Below are 17455 nucleotides of genomic sequence, written 5' to 3' on the forward strand. Positions count from 1 at the left end.
TTTTCTATAGAAAACATTGTTATCGATAATATTTTCTATAGAAAATATTGTTATCGATATTTTCTATAGAAAATATTGTTATCGATATTTTTTTATAGAAAATATTGTTATCGTTAATTTTTCCTATAGAAATTGTTATCGATAATATTTCTATAGAAAAAAATATTGTCATCGATAATATTTTTTATAGAAAATATTGTTATCGATAATATTTTCTATAGAAAATATTGTTATCGATAATATTTTCTATAGAAAATATTGTTATCGATAATATTTTCTATAGAAAATATTGTTATCGATAATATTTCCTAAATAAACTATTGTTATCGATAATATTTCCTAAATAAACCTTGTTATCGATAATTTCTAGAGAAATTATTATTATCCTATTCCGTATGTCGTCGTCGTTGTCGACGACGTTTCTCTTTCGACATCACTTCGCATCGACATCGACATCACTTCGACACTGATTTGGTATTCTGTAACACTCATGCGACGATGTCGACTATTTATCGATAATATCAATAAAAACAAAAATTTTGTTGCATATTTTTGGGCAAAAATGTGTTTGTATCCTTCACCGCACTGTGGCACAGGGCATTATGTCTTGGTAAATGTGTTTGCAACGACCAAAAAGAAACGAGATAGACCCATAGTTACTTTTTAGTATATAGTATGTACATAGAATTATTTTTCAGTCGATTTATGCATGTCCCTCCATTCATGTATTATTTTAAACAAGTTACATGCCACCATTATGATCCGAACGGGATGAAATTTGGAAAAAATCCATCCAATTGGGATGAAATTTTATTTCCACATAGACGAGTCCTATTGACATTGGTCAAAATCGGTTTAGATTTATATATAGATCCCATATATTTTTCTTTATTTACACTTTATTTTGCATTAAGTATTGAATAGATTCTAGAATGATGTATCCTGTTCTTGTCCGGTCATGTTTTTTTTTTTTAATTTAAAAAAAAAATGTTCAAACGCTTCAGTCGTCAACAAAAACTATGACGAAGAAATCTTCGACATCGTCGTCGTCACACATTGTTACGGAATACCAAAAATCTTTCAATAGTTATCGATAAATGTCGACAACGACATAGGGAATACCAATTTGCAAAAGACGACTCTCTTCGACGTCGATTCGTGTCGACGACGACATACAGAATAGGGGTGAATATTTCCATTTGAAATATCTTTATCGATAATATTTTCTATAGAAAATATTGTTATCGATAATACATTCCTTAGAATATATTGTTATCGGTTGTATTTGCTGTAGAAAATATTGTTATCGATAATATTTTCTATAAAAAATATTTTTATTGATTATATTTTTATAAAAAAGTTTGTTATCGATAATATTTGATAGAGAAAATTTTGTTATCGATAATATTTTCTATAGAAAATATTGTAAGCGATAATATTTTGTATAGAAAATATTGTTATCGATAATATTTTCTAAAAAAATCTAATCAATATCAATATTTTTTATAGAAAATCAATATTTGCTATCAAAAAATACTATCGATAACATTTGTATTATAAAAGAAAAACAACGAGAACAGTTTTTATTGTAAAAAAAAAATTATCGATAAAACTTTTTCTTCCTCAGAAGATTATTTCTTAGATGTTTGCTTTTTCTATAAATCAAAGAATGATCCCCCCACAATAAAAAAGAATACACTTAATGTTTTTCATTAAATAATACAACTTTATTTTATTTTTTAAAAAAAATGTTTATAACAGATATTTTTTTTTCCTAATATAAAATATATATATTTTTTTGTAATATATGTACACATACAATAATTTTGTTGTTATTGTTTGTACAGCTTCTTATGCATTCCTTGTGTTGACATCGATGTTATATTGGGGTCTTGTGTGTGTGTTTCTTTTTATTATTATTATTTTTTTTTGTACTAAGACTTGCTGTACAAAATAAAAATCAAATAAATTATAAAAATAATTCCTAAGCAGTTAAAACCTAAAGAAAGTGGACATACATTTTGAAAACAAACAAAAAAAGTGTTGACAAAAAGCTTTTAGACTGACCTGACAATAGACACAAAAAGGTAAGTATAAATAGCCTGTGTGGGTTTGCAAAAAAAATAGCATTTTGGAAAAAAATAAAATAAAATAGGGCGACGAATTACATTTTGACAACTTTTTTGCTAATTTATAACTAGAATAGAACACAAGCTGTGTGTGTGTTGATGCTGGCTCCTGCTCTTTGCTCTTATAACTAATGGTAATGTTAAAAAATAGGAAGTACATACAAATATGTGGATATTCACATATGTATATACATACATATAAAATAGTCAATATTTTTTATGATTTGTGTGTGTGTTTAAAGAAGTCATAGTGATTTTAGTTTTTTTTTCATAAAAGAATTGCACTTAAAAAATTAATGATACTTTTTTTCTTTAAAAAAAAACAAATCGAAAATCAATTTGGAATCATATCTCTAACTAGTTGCGACTACATAGCTAGCTAACTAACTATTGTTTGTTTAGTGATTGATAGTATTCAGCTAAGATTTTCCAGGCTTTGGGTTCCATGAAACCATCCGGAGGATTGGCACCAGTCTTGGCAAGTGTGCGCATTTTTGTACCTGAGATAAATTCAAATTCTTCCTTGCGTTTCGGTTCGAAGAAGGCCATGCGTGAGACGCTCTTGTCATAGGCGGCAACGCGGAAGGGTAAAATCTGGAAAAAACAAAAAAGAAATAATAAAAAAATCCAAAAAACTCCCCCCCTTCACCAAAAAACCCACCTCCATACTATCTAAACCTTGAGCCATTTTAAGTACACGAGCACCATGTGTAGCATCATACAGATTGCCATCGGGATACATCGATTTGTCGGGATGTGGCATACCGGCTGGATCACGTCCAACAATATAGAAATTGGCACCGGCATTCATGCGTGCCTTGGCATGCCATTGCACCTCAGTGGGACCGGCATACATCATGGGTGAGGGGAAAATGGCCAAAACGGTATCGTCACGACTCAGCACCCCCGAATCAAGAACAGCTTGATGTTGAGCCATACGTACTGGCAGGGGGACATCATCATCCTTAGTCCAACCGCCAAGAGGATGGAGTAGGAGGACGGGTTTTTTGAAACCACGTTCCAACAATTGACGTTTGGTATCTTGCATCAATAAGGCATGACCGTTGTGGATTGGATTACGCAGCTGGAAAAAAAACAGAAATCAAAATAAAAATATTAGTAAAAATATACAAAAAAAAAAAACGATAACAAAAATCGATAAACATTGATTTGTATGGAAATTTTTTGGCAACAACAGAATTTTTTTATAAATTACATATTATCGATAACAATATTTTTACAGAAAAAAAATTTCGATAACAATATTATCGAAAACATGTTATCGATAAAAATGAGACTTTCGATAAAAACTGAAAATGCAATCGATAACAATATTTTGTACAGAAAATTTAATCGATAACAATATTTTCGATTAAAATTATCATCGATAACAATAATTTCTACACAAAATATTACTAATAACATTTTTTTTATATAGAAAACAATATCGATAACAATAATTTTATAGAAAGTATTTTCGATAACAATTTTTTACACAGAAAATATTATCGATAACAATATTTTGTGCAGAAAAACAATCGATTACAATTTTTATCGATAACAATATGTTCTATAGTAATCGATAACAATATTTTCGAATAAAATTATTATCGATAACAATAATTTCTACACAAAATATTATTGACAACATTCTTTTATATAGAAAACGTTATCGATAACAATATTTTCTCCAGAAAATACTATCGATAACAATAATTTTATGGAAAATATTATCGATAACAATATTTTACATAGAAAATATTTTCGATAAAAATAGTTTCTGCAGAAAATACTATCGATAAAAATATTTTCTCAAGAAAATACTATCGATAACAATATTTTCTCTAGAAAATTATATCGATAACAATAATTTCTCTAGGAAATATTGCCGATAACCATATTTTTTCAAGGAAATGCTATCGATAACAATATTTCCTCAAGAACATATTATCGATAACAATATTATCTCAAGAAAATATTATCGATAACAATATTTTCTCAAGAAAATATTATCGATAACAACATTTTCTCAAGAAAATATTATCGATAACAATATTTTCTCTTGAAACTATTATCGATTAAAATATGTTCTCTAGAAAATTATATCGATAACAATATTTTCTCTAGAAAATACTATCGATAACCGTAGTTTATCTAGATAATACTATCGATAACATCATATTCTATATCTAATATTTTCGATAACAATATTTTCTCGATAACAATATAATTCTCCAGAAAATATTAACGATAAAAAATGTTTCTCTAGAAAATATTATCGATAAGAAAATATTCTTTCGAAAAATTAACCGATAACAACAGATTTATATCGATAACCGAACTTACTTGGAATGCAAAAACAGCATCAGCCTTCATTTCAGTGAATTTCTCTCTCAGCTCATTGGGTGTTAGACGGTATTGGTCCAAGCCATCGTTCCACTTAATGCGTTCGATGACATCCAATTCACCACCAACCAAGTAATCGCCAGATTCCATGACCATCTGGAAAAACACGAAGAAACCAAATCAAAAAATATTAATCGAAATTTATTTCCAAACAAAATGCCCTGCTACTCACCTTACTGTAGGGATGATTAGGATTGCTGGTACCGAATTGACGCGACAAACGTTCTTCCTTGCGGTGGAAGAAGAATTCGGGTTTTCTCAATATGGCCACAGCTTTGCCTTCGTAGGTCAATGTAATGGCCGAGACACCATCCAATTTCTCTTTGTTTTCGGTGGTGACGGACAAAACAATCGGAACCGATTGATTTTCGCGGAAAGCTCCATCCTCACTGAGTATCGAATTGAAATGCAGCGTTTGCAAATATTCATCTTCACGCATGAAACCCTTCAAGGGGTAGGCCCAACCTTCGGCCAAAACCTGCAACCATTGTAGTTCCACCTGAGTAATTGGCACTGAGGGCAGTGACTTAGCCTCATTGATGATAGCCTCTTTAACGGCATCCTGAACATAAAGTTCGGGCAATTTTTCAACATCTCTCAGGGACTTGGGAATGATACCCTCCTCCTCCAGCAGGGCGATCACCTTTTGTGTCGATTCTTTGATGGTGTAGCCGTCAGTGTTGACAACCAATTCGGGATGTTCGGGTTTTTCATATTCCTGAGTGATGCCGGTGAATCCCTTGATGGTACCTTCTCTAGCCTTCTTGTAGAGGCCCTTGACATCGCGTGACTCGCACACATTCAACGGTGTGTCAACGAAAATTTCGTAGAATTTCAAATCGGCATCCTTGTGAATTTTACGAGCCATTTCACGATCATCGGCGAAGGGTGAAACGAAACTGCAAATGGCCACGACACCACTGTCGGCAAACAGCTTGGCCACTTCACCAACACGACGAATATTCTCTTCACGATCGGATGGGGTGAAGCCTAAGTTTTTGTTAAGACCGGTACGAATGTTGTCACCATCAAGGCCATAGGCGGGAATACCTCTGGACACCAAATAGGCTTCCAATTCGAAAGCAATTGATGTTTTGCCAGCACCGCTCAAACCGGTGAACCATACGGTGCAGCCACGGAAACCACGACAGAGACCGAGATTTCTGCCACGTGCCTCACGGGTGACGTGATGTTTTTGTTCGGTGACATTTGTGGCAACTTGAAGGCACTGCAAGTAGAGGAGAGGAAGAAAAGGAATTATATAAATGCATTTCGATAATACTTAAAATATAATGAAAAAAAAAATCGATAACAAAGAATTAGGGATAACGAAATTGATATCTATATTTTCTATAAGAATTATAATTTTTTTGTAATTTTTAGTAGAAAAAAATTATCGATAATTTTTTTTAGAAAAAAGTATCGATAACAAAATGTTCTACAGTAAAATGTTATCGATAACAAAATTTTTTATTAAAAATATTATAGAAAACAATATATATATACATATATATCATTAAAAATATTATCGATAACAATGATAACAATATTTTTTTTATAGAAAATATTATCGATAACAATATTTTTCTAGCAAATAACATAGATAACGATATATCGTACTAAAAATATTGTCGATAATAATATTAAAAAAATGTCGATGACAAGAAGTGGTATTGATATTATTATCGATGTTTTCTATAATAAAAGTAATCGATAACAATATTTTTTTATAGAAAATATTATCGATGCCAATATTTTCTGTAGAAAATAATATCGATTTAAATATTTTCTATAGAATTCATTATCGATATAGCATTTATTTTATAGCAAATAATATCGATAACAATATTTTCTTTAGAAAATATTACCAATAACGACATATCGTACTAAAAATATTTCCGATAGCAAGATTTTTTATGTAAATTTTCATCGATAACAATAACAATATTTTCTACAATAAAAATAATCGATAACAATATATTCTATAGCAAATTCATTCGATAACCCTATTTTCTTCTAAAAATATTATCGATAACAATATATATTATAGAAAATATTATCGATAACAACATTTTCTTTCAAAAATATTATCGATAACAATATTTTCTACAATAAAAGTAATCGATAACAATATTTCCTATAGCAAATTCATTCGATAACCCTATTTTCTTCTAAAATATTATCGATAACAATATTTTCTACAATAAAAGTAATCGATATCAATATTATCTATAGCAAATACATTCGATAACCGTATTTTCTTTTAAAAATAATATCGATAACAATATTTTTCTGTAGAAATTACTATCGATAACAATATTTTTCTGTAGAAATTACTATCGATAACAATATTTTATACTGAAAATATTACCGATAACGTTATATCGTACTAAAATATTTCCGATAACAATTTTTTTAAAGAAAATATCGATAACCGTTTTTTTTTCTTTAAAAAATGTTATCGATAACAATATTTTCTTTCGAAAATATTATCGATAACAATATTTTCTTTCGAAAATATTATCGATAACAACATTTTCTTTCGAAAATATTATCGATAATAATGTTTTTAATGGAATATATCAACAGTGTTTATAGAAATTATTATCGATAGCAAGACTATCATTCAAATATTTTATCGATAACAATATTTTCTATAATAAAAGTAATCGATACCAATATTTTCTAAAGCAAACACATTCGATAATCCCATTTCCTTTAAAAAAATGTTATCGATAACAATATTTTTCTGTAGAAAATATTATCGACAATGAAATTTCCTATAGAAAACATTATCGAAAACAATAATAGCGATAACAAATTTCTGTTTCGAAACCCCTCAAACTTATTAACAGGCCATTCCCTTATTCGAATATCCCAAACCCCCATTTCTTAATTTTGTTTTCGGGGTTTTTTTTTATTTATTTATTTTTTTTTTTTCGTAAGAAAAAAATTACCATAAATCAAAATATCTGCAAATATGTAAAAGAGAGGTCAATAAACCTGCTAATAAGAAAATATTAGTTGCCTAAAGCCATTATAAACTCCATCACAACAAAAACAACAATCGAGTTAATCGAATTTAGCTTAGTAAGCATTCCAAGCGGTATTGAATAGTTGTCGGTCCGTTCGGGTATATTGTGATGGTAGTGGTGGTGGTGTTGGTTAAGTTTTTTTTTAATGATGAACCCCAGGGCTGAGAATTTTTGTTGCTAACACCGTGGTGATGATGATGATGGCGGTCAAGTTAATCAGGCAAAGGTCAACGAAAGATCTTTCACAAAATAGGTTCGGGTTAATTAACATAAATTAGAAATATTTTAATTTTTTTGGAAATCGAAAGAAGTAGAAAGAATTGATTTTAAAAATAAATAATTTTTTTGAATATTTTAAAATGTTTATTAATAGACAGTTACACGAATATTACATCAGTGCGAAATTAGTGTTCGGAATATGTATAAAGGAAAGTTACCATTTTCGATAACAAAAATTTGAATAATTTTTATCAGTTTTTTAGATAAAATGATCTTCAAAATTATCGCTATCGATAAAAAAATTTTTGAAAATTTTCTAAATTTTTCTCAAAATTTTATTGTGTTTTAAAAAGATTAGCGCACATTTATTTGGGTGTTATCATTCAAAAAGAAAAATACAACAACAATTTCCGATAAGATTTATTTCTTCGAAGTGGTAAAACAAAATTCAAATTCAAAATCGTATTACTTCCATTAGAAGTTTTCAAAACGGGAAGAATGGCACGTTTAGTTGATTAGATGACTGGCTTTGCTACATACATACAATAAACAATATGTATGTACATACATATATAATTTAATAAAATCAAAACTTGCAAAATCATGCATTGGTTGGTCTATCTCTTCAAAAAATGTACGACAATTGACAAATGTTTAAACGAACAACAACGACGAGATAATGAAGTCAATATTCAGCGAAGTAGTTGAGAAGGTACCTGGGTGGTACTGATAAACAGTTGTTTTTCGTTCGTTCTTCTTCTTTAATCATTCGATAAACAAGATGATAATTTTTTTGCCTAGAAAAGTAGTACACTTGTTGTTGTTGTTTGACAGTAGTACAGTTATAACAGTTTATTATTGAATGTTTATTTTTAATTTTTTCGAAAAGAGATAATTTTCGGCAGTAAGGATGGGAGGTGGGTGGTAACCATTAAAGAGAAAAATGTTCTATAAGGGCTCTTTTACATTTCATACTCTCAAAGTGATGTGGTATCACAGAGTCTTAAGCCTAAAAATATGCTTTAATTTATAGGAGTATTTTATCGTTTCATATTCAAAGGCCTGTAATACATATTTATGGAATAGAAGACAATTTTCCACAACAAGGAGATGAGTTGGGAAGTTTCCACCAAAGGAAAAAATATTCATAGAGAGGTCCTTTAGATATCCTTCTCACAAATGATAGGCCTATATGAACACCTTCGGCCTTTAAATTAAAAAAAAATCTCAATGGGTTACATTTTTTATTGCATTTGTTTAAATATCCTAAATAAGGTCATTTTCGGCAGTAAGGATTGGAGGTTGGGTGGTATCCGTCAAAGAGAAAAATATTCCACAAGAGCTCTTCTACATATCATTCTCTCAATGTGATGAGCTACCACAGAGTTTTTAGCCTGAAAGTAGGCTTTAATTTTTGGCGTATTTTATCGTTTCTTATTCAATGAGCTGTATCACATGTTTTTGGAATAGAAGGCAATTTTCTACTATAAGGAGATGAGTTGGGAAGTTTCTATCAAAGGAAAATAGGTTGGTTTAGGAATCTTCTGGATATGCTTCTCACAAATGAAAGTCCATAATTAACTCCTTCGGCCTTTAAATTAAAAAAATCTCAATGGGTTACATTTTTTATTGTATTTTTTAAAATATCCTAAATAAGGTAATTTTCGGCAGTAAGGTTTGGAGGTTGGGTGGTAACCATCAAAGAGAAAAATATTCCGCAAGAGCTCTTCTACATTTCATTCTCTCAATGTGATGAGCTATCACAGAGTTTTAAGCCTGAAAGTAGGCTTTAATTTATAGGCGTATTTTATCGTTTCTTAATCAATGAGCTGTAACACATAATTATGGAATAGAAGGCAATTTTCTACTATAAGGAGATGAGTTGGGAAGTTTCTACCAAAGGAAAAAATATTTGTTGAAGAGTCCTCTAGATATCCTTTTTACAAATGATAGGTATTAATAAACTCCTTCGGCCTCTAAATTACAAAAAAGTTTCAATGGATTGAATTTATTTGTTCATATTTTAAAATATTCTAAATAAGGAGATTTTCGGCAATAAGGAAGGGAGCTGGATAGTTTCTACCAAAGAGAAAAATATTTCACAAGAGCTCTCCTATATTTCATTCTCTCAAAGTGATTTGGTATAACAGAGTCTTAAGCCTGAAAGTAGGCTTTAATTTATAGAATATTTTTTAATTGACCTTAAATTTCAAAAAGCAATAAGGAGACGAGCTAAACAATTTCCGCCAAAGAAAAAAATAATTTTTGAAGAGTCCTCTAGATATCCTTCTCACAAATGATATGCCTTAATATACTCCTTAAGCCTCAAAATATAAAAAAACGTCTCAATGGGTTAAATATTTTATTGTAGATTTTAAAATATTCTAAATAAGGTAACTTTCGGTAGAAAGGAAGGGAGATAGGTGATTTTCATTAAAGGGAAAAATATTCCACAAGAGGTTTTCTACATTTCACTCTTTCAAAGTGATGTGGTATCACAGAGTCTAAAGCCTAAAAATATGCTTTAATTTGTGGGGTATTTTTTAATTGTGCATAAATTCCATATTTCAGAGAAAAAGGACGCAAAAGACAACATGGAGACGAGCTAAGGAATTTCCGCCAAAGGAAAAAATATTTGTTGAAGAGTCTTCTAGATATGCTTCTCACAAATGAAAGTCCATAATAAACCCCTTGGTCCTCTAAATTGCAAAAAAGTAGCAATGGATTGCATTTTTATTGTATATTTTGAGATATTCTTTATAAGGTAGTTTTCGGCAGTAAGGAAGGGAGCTGGAGGGTCTACATCAAAGTGATAAATATTCCACAAGAGGTTTTCTATATATCATGCTCCAAGAGTAATGGCAATCATGAAGTCTTAAGCCCGAAAATATGCTTTAATTTATGGGATATTCTTTCAACAAAAACGGGATCAAAAAAATGTATTTTCTTCATTTGGAGAACACCTTTGAGGTATAAATCTTGGTTATAGAGTTTTACTCTGTGAAAGTGAAAGATAGAGGACCTCTTAGCGAATTTGTTTTCCTTTGGTCGGTACCTCATACCACAACTTCTTGTTGGGGAAATCTCCCTCGACACCATTCAACATATATTGAAATAACTGATATTTAAAATTAGGAATTGTTGATGCATTGCCACACCTCTAATAGGTATAGGAAGTTGAAATACCGCCATGCTTTGCGAGAGGGATTTACAGAGGACCCTTCAACGAATATAATTTCCGACGAAAGTTTTGCTCTACTGCAAATCCTTGATAACAAAAAAATCGTTTCAGAAAAAAGTTTTGATTGATGATTCACCATTTTAAATTTACTTCAAAGGCAGAACACTTTTGAGGCATAAATTTTGATAATAGACCTATACTTTGTGGAAGAGAAATGTAGGGGACCACTTACCGGAAAAAATTTCCTTTGGTCGGAACCTCATACCAAAACTCCTTGTTGGGAAAATCTCCCTTACACCATTTAACATATATTGAAATAACTGATATTTAAAATTACAATTTGTTGATGCATTGGCACTCGGCTAATAGGTATAGGAAGTTAGAATACCGTCCTGATTTGCAAGAGGGAATTATAGAGGACTCTTCAACGGATATATTTTCCGGCGAAAGTCTTCCTCTCCTGCAAATTCTTGATAGCGAAAAACCATTTTTAAAAATGAATCTCTACATCGTTGACCGTTTTGGATCTCCTTGGTGCTAAAGACATTTCATTCCGTACCAAACAGGTGTGGGAGGTTATCATAGAAGGTTAGCCATTAACACCTTTCCTCTGTGACACCGGCTTTTATGTATTTGCAAAAAAAAAAAAAAAAAAAACTGAGCTATTATCTTCAAACTTATAATATTTACCTCGAAATAGGCAACTATAATTCAGAAACAATTAAAAAAAAAATAGAAAAAAATAATTAATTTCTTATAATTTTTTTAGGTTAATTTTCGCTATCAAGGAGTTGAGTTAGATGTTGTCTGTAGTAGGAAAAAAATAGTGTAGGAGGTCCTCGACATTTTATTCTCACAAAGGAAAAAATGTAGCATTTGGTTTTATGCCTTAAAGTATGCTTTAAAAATTTTGTAAATATAGATTGACTTTAAAAGGTTCCTTATACATTCCCATAATTAAAGAGCGATTTTCCGGCACTATAAGTTGAGTTCGGAGGTTTTAACTAAAGCAAGGTATGTTCGTTGAAAGATCCTCTAGATACTGTTCTCCCAAAGGAAAGCCATATTTTCACAAGTTATATCTCTAAAAGCAACTATAATTCAGAAATCATTAAAAAAAAAAACAAAAAATTAAATAAATTGTTTATAATATTTTTGAGGTTAGTTTTCATGATCAAGAAGTTGAGGTATACGTTATCTATCATAGGAAAAAATTTAGTTTAGGATGTCCTCTACATTTCATTCTCACAAAGCAATGATGTATCATTGAGTATTATGCCTCAAAGTAGGCTTTAAATATTTTGCGAATCTATATTCATTTTTAAGGGCCCCTTCTACATTCCCATAATTAAAGACCAATTTTCCGGCATTAGAAGTTCAGTTCGGAGGTTTCAACTAAATAAAGAAATGTTTGCTGAAAGGTCCTCTAGATATTGTTTTCCCAATGGAAAGCCCTATTTTCACATGTTATATCTCTCTATATCTAATTCAAAATCATTAAAACAAAAAAAATTAAATAAATTGTTTATAATTTTTTTAAGGTTAGTTTTCATGATTAAGAAGTTGAGGTAGACGTTATCTGTCATAGGAAAACATTTAGTTTAGGAGGTCCTCTACATTTCATTCTTACAAGGGAAAAATGTAGCACTTGGTTTTATGCCTCAAAGTAGGCTTTAAATATTTTTCTAATCTATATTCATTTTAAAAGTCCCCTTCTACATTCCCATAATTAAAGATAAATTTTCCGGCACTAGAAGTTGAGTTCGGAGGTTTCAACTAAATAAAGAAATATTTGCTGAAAGGTCCTCTAGATATTGTTCTCCCAAAGGAAGGCCATATGTTCACATTTTATATCTCCAAAAGCAACTAAAATTCAAAAACAATTAAAACAATAGAAAAAAAAAATTAAATAAATTGTTTATAATTTTTTTGAGGTTAATTTTTGTTATCAAGGAGTTGAGGTAGACGTTATCTGACATAGGAAAAAATTTAGTTTAGGAGGTCCTCTACATGTCATTCTTACAAAGGAAAAATGTAGCACTTGGTTTTATGCCTTAAAGTAGGCTTTAATTATTTGGCTATTCATTAATTTTAAAAGGTACCTTAAATTCCCCTAATTATAGCTCAATTTTCCGGCAATAGGAGTTGAGTTCGGAGGTTTCAACTAACCATACCATTTAATGGCTCTAAAAGGCACTGCAATAGAAAGCAATTATTAGTTCGGTAAATAAATAAAGCAATATGTTTGAGGTTAATTTTCGTTATCAAGGAGTTGAGTTAGATGTTGTCTGTCTTTGGAAAAAATGTACCTTTGGAGGTCTTCCACATTTCATTCTCACAAAGGGTTTTATGCCTTAAAGTAGGCTTTAATTATTAAACAAATTTAGATTCATTTTGAGAAGCCTATTATTAAGAAGCCATTATTAAAGAACGATTTTCCGGCACTAGGGGTTGAGTTCGGAGGTTTCAACTAAAGGAAGATATGTTCGTTGTAAGGTCCTCTAGATATTGTTCTCCCAAAGGAAGGCCATATTTACACATTTTATGGCACAAAACGTCTCTGCCATTGAAAAACAATTGTAAAGCGAAAATTTGAAATTTTTTCACATTGTGGTAATTAATTATTTAAAAAAAATTGCCTTTTTGTCGATTATCTTCTAATTAATTGAAACTCATCAACTTACCCTCCTCTTAACATGAGGATAGAAACCAATTGGAGGATTTGGCATTTTGTTTAAGGATTTTAAATTTTTTTATGAACTTCAAAATTTATTTGGTTTAAATTTCCGTACAAAACCTTGTACTAGATTGTATTTTTAATTTTTTTTATTGTTTTAAATATCAACAAATTTCACGATTTCACTATTTTGTTTTTTTATTATTATTGTTTTTGTTTTATATTATAATTGTTGATAAGAATAACGTTACGACCGACCAGCCAACAGTGACGGAGTGTTATGTGTTTTTAAACCAACGATCGCGACTGAACTGAAGTCTATTCCAAAACATTTTGCAGAACTTTAACTTTGAAATTCAAAACAACAATAACAAAAACCATAACAAAAATTACAACAACAATTTATTAACCAAATCTATAGTGAAAACACACAACAACAACACAAGCAGCAGCAGAAGAAAACATTTCCAATAACAACAGAAAATGAAGAAGAAGAAGACAACATAAATAATATCAAATACAAAAAAAAACCAACAACACGAAATTGTTGATAAAGTTGATTAAACATCCATTCAGTTAGCTTAGATGGCATTCGAAGTTGTTGTAGTAGTTTTTTGGGTGCTGCAGATCACAGAGAAAATTAGTTGAGTTGATGGTGATGAAGAGGTGATGAATTAACATAAAATTTGGATAGCTGTCGGGCAAAAAGGTAAATAAAGTTAAACAAAACATTACCCCGACGACTGCTATCGAGAACACAGCTGTGTTAGAATACGAAAAGGCTAGCGAGGCGCACAGCAGCCGCAGCTACCAGTCAAAGAAGCCTCAATATATCAGTTGAATCAGACAGCCGACATTAAAGATGATGGTATTATCTCCAAAAAAAAAAAAAAAAAAAAAAACAAAAGACAAGTGTTTTGATAGGGAGGAGGGTGGGTGATAAATTCAAATATGTGTGTGTTGTCTTCTTGTGGACACAATATGTTTCGAGGTAAATATGATAAGTTTGAAGATAATAGTTTATTTTTTTTCGGATAATACATAAAAACAAGTGTCACAGAGGTAAGGTGTTAATGGCTAACCACCTATGATAACCTCCCTCCCACCTCTTTGGTAACGGAATGGAATGGCTTTAGCACGAAGGGGATAAAAAACCACCAATGATAAAGAGATTAATTTTTGAAAATGGTTTTACGCTATCAAGGACTTGCAGGAGAAGGTGACTTTCGTTGGAAAATATATTCGTTGAAGGGTCCTCTACAATTCCCTCTCACAAATCATAACGGTATTCTAACTTCCTATACCTATTCCTGGTGTGGTAATGCAGCAACATTTTTTTTTAATTTAAAACAAAATATTCTATGGTATAGGGTGGGTTTTTCGCAAGAAGAAGACGTTCTATAAGGGTTCCGCCAAAGGAAATTTTTTTCTCTAAGAGGTCCCCTACATTTCTCTTTTACAAAGTATAGGTCTATTATCAAAATTTACACTTCAAAAGTGTTCTCCAATTGGAGTAAATATTAAGATATTTATCCATTTTAAGTAATTTATTTTTTGAAACGAATTTTTTGTTATCAAGAACTTGCAGGAGAAGGTGACTTTCATAGGAAAATATATTCGTTGAAGGGTCCTCTATAATTCCCTCTTGCAGAGCATGGCGGTATTTGAACTTCCTATACCTATTAGAGGTGTGGCAATGCATAAACAATTTTTAATTTTAAATATCAGTTATTCCAATATATGTTGAATGGTGTATGGGGAGATTTCCCCAACAAGAAGTTGTGGTGTGAGGTTCCATCAAAGGAAAAAAATTCCGGTAGGAGGTCCTCTACCTTTCACTTTCACAAAGTGAAGCTCTATAATCATGATTTATGCCTTTAAAAGTATTTTCCACTTGGAATAAATTTAAAATGGTAAATAATATATATTGAATGGTGTAGAGGCAGATTTCCCCAACAAGAAGTTGTGGTTTGAGGTTCCGACCAAAGAAAAAATTTTCCTGTATATTGTCCTCTACCTTTCACTTTCACAAAGCAAGCTCTATAATAAAAATATACACCTCAAAGGGGTTAGAAAAAAATTAATTGTCAATGATTTTTCGGATCCCTTTTTGTTAAAGGTTGCCGCAACACGAAGTCGTGCTATAAGAGTTCCGCCAAAGGAACATTTTTTCGCTAAGAGGTCCTCTACATTTCTCTTTCAGAAGTATAGGTATATTATCAAAATTTATGCCTAAAAGTGTTCTGCATTTGGAGTAAATTTAAAATTGTCAATCAATCGGAAATTATTTTTTCAAAAGCAGTTTTTTGTTATTAAGGACTTGCAGGAGAGGGTTACTTTCTTTGGAAAATATATTCGTTGAAGGGTCATCTATAATTCCCTCTTGCAAATCATAACCATATTTCAACTTCCTATACCTGTTAGAGGTATGGTAATGCATCAACAATTTGTAATTTTAAATATCAGTTATTTCAATATATGTTGAATGGTCTAGGGGAGGTTTCCGCCACAAGGGGTCGTGGTTTTAGGTTTCGACAAAAAGAATTTTTTTTCGGTAAGTGGTCCTTTACCTTTCACTTTCACAGAGTAAAACTCTATAATCAAGATTTATGCCTCAAAAGTCTTCTCCAGTTGGAGAAAATAAAAAACATTTTTTAAATTGCCAATAATTTTTTAAGGGTTCCTCCTTTTTGTTGAAGGTTCCGCAACAAGGAGTTGTGTTATAAGGTTTCGACCAAAGGAAAACTTTTCCAGTATGAGGTCCTCTACATTTCACTTTCACAAAGTCAAGCTCTATAATCAAAACATATACCTCAAAAATTTTCTCCACATAATAACAAATTTTAATTTTAGGTATCAATGATTCCAACATATGCTCAAAGGTGGAAGGGAAGATATCCTCCACAAGAGATGGTTATATAAGTACATTTCACTTTTATAAAGCAAAGGTCTACCATCAAGATTTATGCCTCAAAAGTATTTTTCTTTAAATTATCATTCTTTCCTCCATAAAAAATTTGCAGATATTTGGGGTTTGGTTAGTTCAAACACAACGATGTGTGTATGTGGTAATCGAAGGGTCAAAAATTATAGGTTTTCATGATTTAGCAAAAAAAATCTTAAATGAAAAAAAATATCTGATTATCTAGCACACAACAACAATGTTTCGCAAGACAAAACAAAACAGGTTAGAATGTTCATTATAAAATCGAACTTAGTTCGCATTACTAAGAACTTGTTCTAATCTTTTTTTAAAATAAAAAATCACATAAATTAATGTAAATTATAAATAAATTTTTCAGATTGAAAGATAAAAGGGAAAATTAACAACCAATAATCGTTATAATTAATATTTATTTTATTAAAACAAAAAAGAGGAAAAATGTTCAACGTTCTTGTTCCAGTTGAGTGGCAAACAATTATTGCATGCCTTTATTAAGTTCACCTGTCGTAAGCCGGCTAATATTTAAGCTGGATGGTTTCGATTAAAGACAAAAATATTTGTTGGAATGTTCTCTACATTTCATTCTCACAAAGAAATTCGGTATCCTCTAATATCCTCTTTTCTGTCCCTTTTCCTCGAAAATGTTTTCATTAATTTCATCATATTTTTCAATGATTTTTATTTGTGACCACATTTTCTAGGCAATTTTTCCAGTTTCCAGGTTTAAGCTGGAATGTTTCTACCAAAGGACAAACTATTTGTTGAAATGTCCTCTAAATATAAGGCTCTCAAAGAAATCCTGTATCTCAAGGATTTCAATATGAAAAATTCATTTTAATGGCGGAAACTTTTTTTTTAATTTTA

The 17455-nt window shown here is 30.7% G+C and overlaps 1 protein-coding gene across 1 annotated transcript; it reads right to left on the reverse strand.

Moving 5' to 3' along the window:
* Positions 1-2516: 2516 nt before the first annotated feature.
* LOC133327130 (bifunctional 3'-phosphoadenosine 5'-phosphosulfate synthase) lies at positions 2517-13744 on the reverse strand. The gene is made up of 5 exons (XM_061535707.1): positions 13655-13744; positions 4708-5763; positions 4476-4631; positions 2791-3213; positions 2517-2723 (listed from the first exon to the last, which is right to left on the reverse strand). The coding sequence occupies exons 1-5, from the start codon at positions 13697-13699 to the stop codon at positions 2517-2519; spliced, it is 1887 nt and encodes a 628-aa protein (XP_061391691.1). The 5' UTR covers positions 13700-13744.
* Between the last annotated feature and the right edge of the window lie 3711 nt (positions 13745-17455).

Source organism: Musca vetustissima, unplaced genomic scaffold (genome assembly GCF_032173495.1).
Source record: "Musca vetustissima isolate MV318-11 ecotype Yass unplaced genomic scaffold, APGP_CSIRO_Mvet_v1 utg28485, whole genome shotgun sequence".
NCBI classification, from domain to species: Eukaryota; Metazoa; Arthropoda; class Insecta; order Diptera; family Muscidae; genus Musca; species Musca vetustissima.

What these genes read in the sequence shown, in the direction of transcription:
- LOC133327130 (XM_061535707.1), bottom strand. Translation starts at nt 13,699, where the DNA reads ATGCCAAATCCTCCAATTGGTTTCTATCCTCATGTTAAGAGGAGG. An exon ending in ATCCTCATGTTAAGAGGAGG is followed by an intron (nt 5,764 to 13,654) that starts GTAAGTTGATGA and finishes CTCTACTTGCAG; the next exon opens with TGCCTTCAAGTTGCCACAAA. An exon ending in AAGGTTTAGATAGTATGGAG is followed by an intron (nt 2,724 to 2,790) that starts GTGGGTTTTTTG and finishes TGTTTTTTCCAG; the next exon opens with ATTTTACCCTTCCGCGTTGC.